Genomic DNA, 7,632 nt, shown 5'->3' with positions numbered 1-7,632 from the left:
CACTGAAACCGGAATCCTTTGTATCCTCAACAGATCCTTCAATTGTGCGACACGCTCTCAAGTTTGGGGTTTACAAGATCAATCTCCATCAGCAGGGAAAGGAGTTTGAGCCAAAAGCCACTACTGCGCTTCCTGGCACTGCCGACTTGTGCTTCCTGGTCCAGGATGGAACCAACCTAGACGACGTCATTTCCGACTTTCAGAAATCGGGAATCCAGATTCTTGAAGGCGAGGAAGTGGTCGCCCGTACTGGAGCCCAGGGTCCAATACGCAGCATTTATGTCAGAGATCCAGACGGGAATCTCATCGAGTGAGTGATGCATCGATAAGCCCGCAAGAGACCCCCCACGAGGGGCGACGTGGGAGAAAACGGGGGCGCTGACGCCAGCTCTACAGACTGTCGCACTACGAAGATGCTCATTAGGGGTTAGGGGTTCTTCAAGGTCACGACGAGTTTCTCTTTCCTCTGTAACCGATTGCCGTACGATTCTCGTTTCCGGAGTCGCGAATTGAGTTTACTCTGAGAAACTGCTTCCTGTCAATCGGCAAATGAGCACCGCCGGTGTAAGAAGCCTTTCGGATCCGTCGCTGCCAATCTTGTCACAAGTTCGGCATTGTCGAGGTTTGACTTCCTCATTTGACTGATGAATTGTTGCAAGAGTCGGATCTTGACCCCCGTCCCCTGCGTGCATCCATATCCCAGGCCGTATGCCAGATACCGCATTCGGAGGAAACAAGTACCGAATCACATTCATGAAAGTTCAGTCCGCGACTCGGTGACAAAGGCCTAGATTGTTTCACCAGCAGCGGGTGAATTGTGATGGCATCATCCGCCCTGAACCCGGGAGACCCCGCACGACGGCAGTAGAGTCTAAATGGCGTCAAAAAAGAGGCGTTCGTGTTCGTCCCAGGTTTCTTGTTGAATTGGGGGAAGACAGCTTGATTTTTGCACCTCGCGGGACGGTGATCCCTGGCGGCTGGCGCAGCACACAAGGGTGCACCCTCTTCGGGGGCGTGGGCTAGTCAAGGGTATGCCAAAGCCACTGCGGGTTACTGGCAGGTCCTCAGAGACAGTAGGCTCCTCATTTCCGCGGCACAGGCGGGAGGCTCCCGTCAACGGTTCATTTGTGATGCTTATGTTGACCAAATATAGACGGGGGCGGGATATGCCTATGGAGGCATCGCGGGATTGTTTCAGTCGCCTTTGACAAGTACATCGGGTCCTGCCTTGAGCGGTGCCCTCGGCACTCGAATGCAGGTCAATCGTAGCCACGGCGTGCCCGGAGTCGGAAAATAATGCAGGCGGTGCGCGACTGTAGCCGCAGATAGGTTTGAACATGTGACGCCACGCTTGAAAGGTGTGCCTGGCCTAGAAACTTGTCACATCTACGATTATGCTGCAAGTAAGTTTTTGCTGAGAGAGCTGCTGCCGCTGGCTGGAGGTCAGCCGCACTCGACATGGGTTCTCCGCTTGAATGTGCCGTGTTGCCCTGACGCTGGCCACATGCGTGAAACCCAACCAGAAGAAGGAACAGAAGCAGGTACATGCGACAAGATGGATGGGGGTCGCCATGTGAAGCTAGACACCCCACGCTGTCTTTGATTCGCAATTCTTGCCGGCTCTGAGTTGCTTACTATTGCTGACTTCGAGACTTTTGAAGGAGAGCCACGACAAATACAACCCGAAGAGCCAGCTTTCCCCCAGACTGCGATATCATATCGAGTGACAAGCAAACATTGACAGAGGACCAGGCTGGGGCTAGATTAGATAGACGTGGTGTTACGTAGCATTGTTAGAAAGTTGGAGGGTATATGACCCCTGATACCGGGCATTCCGCACTGGCCGGATGTACCATGTAAGCCTGGCACAATCGCCCTTGCGATGCTTGAAGGGCAGTTTCGATTTTGAGAATAGCCTCCGGTCATGCAACACCATGTGCTCGGGCTCCCAGTATCCAACGGGAAAGTCGGCCCCCTCCGAAAGATCATCCTCAAACATAAGACATCGCACAGCATGTGAGCGGTAGCCCGATCGCGTGAGAACCATCAGAGAAGATCAGGGTTTTTGGTACGATCGCTGATCACGGCCACCCGCCAACAGAACATGGCCAGATCATGGTGGCCTACTGGGGAAGATCCGCGGGCAGCTTGTCTCACTCGAAGTCGCGCTATGGATGAGCGGATCACTAAAGACCGATGCGGGCTGGTGGATTCGCGCGCTGCAGAGTCTTGGCTGTTGGTGTCGTGGGTGCCCAGCCCAATCCCTCGGTGCCCAGTGGGCCTAGAATCCCGCACCCTCCTTCGTCCCACGCTGCAGTAGACTGAACGCCTCCTTGATCACCCACAGCCGCGGAGGGCGTCATCTGTGCGTGACCCTTTCTCGATTGGCTTCGAGCCATGGTGTGACTTGGGGACCAGCCGAACCAGTGCGTTACGCTGTTGGACTTCACTTCTTCAGGGTATTGCTCCGTGGCTGCGAAAGAACGAGGAGGTCTGTTCGTCCGGAGAATCCTTTTTCTTTGATTGCTATCGTGAACCGCCACAGCACTAGTACGTGAAGAGGTGGAACTTGGAGAGGCAATGGCCCTTACCAAACATGAGCAAAGACGTACCCCTGTGCAGGATCGTGGACCATCTCGGTGGAATTTGTCCCATTGAGCCAGACTGAGGTCGCCGAGCAGAGCATGTTCCTGCATGGGAACCCGTATCCGGAGCCCTACCCATGAAATATTGGTCCAGGTACCAAGCAAGGTCCCAAAGGCCCCCCCAAGACGCCCAGGACCCCAGACCAACGTGTCCGAACAGTCGTTGCCCGGCTGGTGATAAGGGCACCCGACGAGGTCCGCCGTGACCAAGCCCCGCACCGAGGCCCCCATTGCCTTCATGGACCTCTCATGGCCTTCAATGCCCCGCCTTGAGCCCGCTCTAAAGCCCGCCAAATGGACACTAGAGTGCCACCACGACTGCAACCCCGAGGCCCGAGCCCCCCGCGGCGCCGGAAACCATGACCGTCCAGGGGGTAGGATCCCCGGCCCTCCAGGGGTTCGCACTACCGAAGTGGTAAATGCAATGGTGATCACTCTGTTGACGGCAGATGACTGTCGCAGGGGGTTTATCATGCCGACCTGCCACCCACCCTACCCCCCAAGACAAGCACCACGACCAAGTATGACATGGCCCTGGACATGCCCTGATTTTGACTCTTGACGAACCCGCAATGACCTGCGCGACTACGAATAAACGCGTCAATCCCAAGACATGTAGCCCCGGCCACCGTTGAACGCGGCGTGGATTCACCTAGGCCCGCCCAGGGGTGTGTGATGGCGGTTGATGCTAGACTCCATGCTTGCGCACAGAGGTCGACCAGAGTAGTGTCCCAGGATACACTCCCCTCTATCTGATCAGCCTCTGTCCCCTGGTCGGGGACGCACGCACGCTTGCACGCCCCCCCCCTTCTCTGCTTGTTCAGTTGGGAACATAAACGCACCGTCGGGTCCTCTCGAGCACCATCCATCTGTTCTCTTCGTCTCTTGTAGTTCCATCCGGCAGGAAAGCACACACCAACAGGCCGTTGACTCGACTCGACTCGACCTGCAGCTAGCACGACAGCCACGCCGCGTGCGCATCTCGTTGTTTGTCTCAACTCGGATCCGGCCTGAAGATCATGTCTTGATACCCTCTTCACATGTGCTCGGATATCGACGCAGTGTTGGCTTCTCCTTTTCTGTGAATCCAAACAAGACTGAGGACCATCAGACTCGTCCCAACCCTTTCACAAGGAACAAACATCTCTTAGAAGACGATCAACCACATCAGATTCGTCATCATGTCCGACGCCATCCCGCCTGAGATTGCCGACGCCAACAAAGGCCCTGGCATCCTCGCCGTCATCATTCCCGTCTCCGTCTTCAGTACGCTCTTTACCGCCGCCCGCCTCTGGGTTCGAGGCAAGATCCTGCGCCAGTTCCACGCCGACGACTGGCTTATCGTGGTATCTGTGGTGAGTACGGCCTCAGTCGAGTTGATCCTGTCTTGCCGGACCATGTGGCGCTGACCCAGGCTTCAGATATGCTGCTGGATCTCCGTGGCTTTGGCCGTCAAGGCCATTGATAACGGCAATGGCCGTCACATTGTCACCCTCAGCCAAGAAGAGCAAGAGGGTGTTGTCTTCTGGACCCTAGTCGGGTTTCCCTTGGGTATCCTATCCTTCGGTATCCCAAAGCTCGCTGTCGTTGCCGTCCTTACGCGCATCATGAGTCCCGGACGGACGCATACCATTGTCCTCTGGACTATGGCCGGCGTCTGCAACGTCCTTTTGGCCCTCAACGCCGTCTTCTTGCTGGGGAGGTGTGTTCCCGCAGAGTCCCAGTGGAACTTTGACATCAAGGGAAAGTGCTGGGATCCCCAAATCCTGGTTCGGTACGCCATCGCAACTGGAGGTGAGTTTTGGATTCTTCCTTATCCCGAGGAAGACCATCAAGCTAACGTCGTTTACAGTCTTCTCCGCTGCTGTTGACCTCTATCTCGCGGTGTACCCGGGTCTGATCCTTCTCAACCTTGGCATCAAGAAGGAACCAAGAAAGATTGCCCCTGACCGTTTGCCCTTGGGGGCTTGGCTGCATGTAAGTGGTAGACCTGGGACAAACTCGGGACAACCCCAGAACCAGCACTGGCAAAACGACACTAGGATCAACTGGCGTAGCCATCTTTCAAGTGCACGCGTCTACCGTGTTGGCTGCCAAAAGACTTTTCCTGTACGTCGTCCCAAGAGCCTCATGCTGAAACACCCCAATCTCAAATCGGAATACCATCTAACTCTCATCGCAGGGGAAACTGCCGAGATCGTCGTCTTGAACAAGTAAGCCAACGCCCCCCGCCCACCGCGCTTGAATGCGCCCACTTGAAACGGGTTTCAATGCTAACAATGTTTCCAGCGTGGAAGGTGGCACGCTCATCATCGCATCATGCATCCCGGTCCTCCAGCCATTACTACGAATCATTATGAAGAGAGAACCGCTCGCCACGTCCGGCACGCCCGGACAGGAAGGTTACAACCGCGGCGCATCCGCAGGGCGGCCGCCGAAATACTCCGATCCCAACTACAAGGGACCTGCCTTTATGCTGTATCCTGTCAAGTCGCATACGAGGACAACACACGGGTCAGCAGACTTTCTAGTGGAACACGGTGTTCCCATAGAGAAGAACTAATGCGCCGCGGCGGGCGTCACGTCTTGTCAGACCATAATCTCATTAATAAATAACGAAGCGTTTGATTTTCTGCATCATCACACTCCCATGTGCCTTTCGCTGTTGATCTGTTGAATCTCGAATCATGTAGGACGGACCAATGTTCATTCACGACGGCGTCCGTCGTTGATCATCATGCCTGGGACTCCTCACGTAATGCTGCATAAGCCCCCTGTTGCTCCAGTCTGAAGGGCGCCGTGCCAGTCGATCTCTATTGAAGCGGATATAGTCACGAATCAGTGTTTGAACGCTGCCTTGGTCACGCGGCAGAAGATGTGCGAAGTGTCAAAGTCTAAAGAGTGGCTGCCCGACTGAGGTAAGCGACGCTTCATTGCCGCGTTGACCAAAAGCCCGCCTCACATGCTGGGGCAACGCTGCTCGTACATGACCTGTCACATTCACCCCTGGACCAGGGTCCCCGGGGGCCTCCACTGGTCGCTGAACCCCCTTGCTCCCCGGGTGGGCTCGAGGCGCAAGGCGCGTCGACTTTCACCGCCGCGATGTGGTCGCTTGCGCGCTCTGTGCCGAGCCATCAATGCCACTCCCCAATATTCCTGTCAGCCGGGCCAACGGCACAAAAGATCCATCAGCAGGTCAACAGACCCACGGGCCGGATCAGAAGAGAGCGGGTTACGGTCGCAGTCGTGGAGCCTGTGGCACCTGCAAATCTCGATATGACACGATTTCCCGTGCGGATAGCCGTTGCATTGCAAAGAAATCTTACTGCTACCCAGCCAGCCATCCGCTTGTACATATACTCGATCTCCAGCCCCTCTGGCGCGAGAACTCGCAGAGCGCCAAAGCCGTATAGACTTGGCCGACACGGGCGTTTGAATGACCCATGAGAACGGCACGGACAGTCTCCACGCCGCTAGGCGAGCTTCCCAGCTGGTCCGGAGTGAATTGCCGACTGACGGTTGCAAGACTTACGCGAAGCTCTGCGGCCGGTTCGTCAAAAAAATGGCCATTGGCCATGCATCTGTTGTGGTGACCCTGACCTGCGATTTGCTATTGCGTGCTTCTCTTACGGTCGGAAGATCGACGTCATACTCCTATGTGGTTCTTTTATTGTCAAGCTGGCGACCAGACTCATGTGCGGAAGAACCGGAGCGGCCTTGGCAGTCATTCGAGGCCCGTGGAGACACCAACGAGACGCCAGAGTCGTGGTCTGCGACCATCAGGTAACAGGCCTACAAACAAATACACTCGGCAGTTGGGCCGAGTCTCCTTCTCTATATACAATGCACGGCCATAACAGCATGGGAGGAGCTAGCCCAGGGATCGAGCGGAGGCGAGCCTCAAGGAAATCCAGGCCCGTTCACGCAAGCCATCTGGTGTGGTACCAAGAATGGGGGCCTGTGAAAGTTTGTAAAGACGTCCAATGTGCGAGACGAACTGCAAAGAAGGCATTTGATGGTTGCCAAACGAATGAAACACGTCTGCATTGGGTTTCAAACCTGACAAGCGAGGGAACACAGATCCGCTATCATGAGCTCAAACTCTTCTCACGCTCGGAGCTTAGCGATGTGTCGGTTGCCAATAATCTGATTGGACGTTGAACAACCATTCTCATACAGAATGCTGCATGGTGGCCAATGGCACCAGTTCTATATGTTGAGCCGTTGTTTTTTTCACACACTAGGTCGAATCAATGACAGCTACTGGCCATAAAGCAAATGCTTTCATCGGATGCTCCCTAATGGACATATCGCCTACAGCTAGAGTACGAAATTTGGGCGAATAAAATAGAGAACCTGTTCCGAATTTGCCGGAGGCTATTAGACTAATAAATCAGAGCAAAGGTATCGTTCGTTGACCGAGAATGCAACCCCAAAAGATGAAACAAGACCAACTCCCGCGCGGATCCAGCAGCCCTTGAAGACTACCTTGCGCGTTCGTTCTCGCTGAGTGTCGTAACGTCGTGTAGCGCTATTAAGCAAGACCTCTCATGCGAGATGCTTCTTGATGCGTCCGAAGAAGGAGGCGCGCTGGGGTGAGACATCTGAAACGAGTGTTAGCCAGTGACCCGCGTTAACTGTAGCCTTTGCATGACATACCGAGCTTACACAAGGAGTCGCTATCCTTGAGAGCCGTGGCATCGCCATGGCTGACGAGGGTCGACTGAGAGGCCATGGCAGGCTGGTTGGTGACCACTTTGGATTGGGGCTTCTTGGTCTGGTGGACAAGCTTGGGCATCATGGCGCGCTCAAGGCCAGGGATGGACATGGCGGAAACATATTGCGTGTTCGACATGGTGGCGGTTGGATCGAAGAACGCTTGGAGGAACGTTTGGAGGAACGTTTGTTGAAGTTGACAGGATGTGAGTGGTCGTGATGCTTTTCAAGTGAGGTCTCGAATGCTTCGAATGAATGATGCTGTACTGCT

General features: G+C 55.0%; 2 protein-coding genes across 2 annotated transcripts; both read left to right on the top strand.

Annotated features, from left to right (window-relative positions):
* Positions 1-2: 2 nt before the first annotated feature.
* VDBG_02444 (conserved hypothetical protein) lies at positions 3-424 on the top strand (the record flags this gene model as incomplete). Its single annotated transcript, XM_003008210.1, has 2 exons — positions 3-310; positions 397-424. The coding sequence occupies 2 exons, from the start codon at positions 3-5 to the stop codon at positions 422-424; spliced, it is 336 nt and encodes a 111-aa protein (XP_003008256.1).
* Positions 425-3,826: 3,402 nt separating this feature from the next.
* VDBG_02443 (conserved hypothetical protein) lies at positions 3,827-5,208 on the top strand (the record flags this gene model as incomplete). Its single annotated transcript, XM_003008209.1, has 4 exons — positions 3,827-4,000; positions 4,067-4,439; positions 4,498-4,858; positions 4,935-5,208. 4 exons carry the CDS (start codon positions 3,827-3,829, stop codon positions 5,206-5,208), a joined length of 1,182 nt encoding a protein of 393 aa, XP_003008255.1.
* Between the last annotated feature and the right edge of the window lie 2,424 nt (positions 5,209-7,632).

This window comes from Verticillium alfalfae, genomic scaffold (assembly GCF_000150825.1).
Source record: "Verticillium alfalfae VaMs.102 supercont1.2 genomic scaffold, whole genome shotgun sequence".
Lineage (NCBI taxonomy): Eukaryota > Fungi > Ascomycota > Sordariomycetes > Glomerellales > Plectosphaerellaceae > Verticillium > Verticillium alfalfae.
Note: the sequence above shows the minus strand (reverse complement) of the source record. Positions and strands in the feature narration are given on the sequence as shown.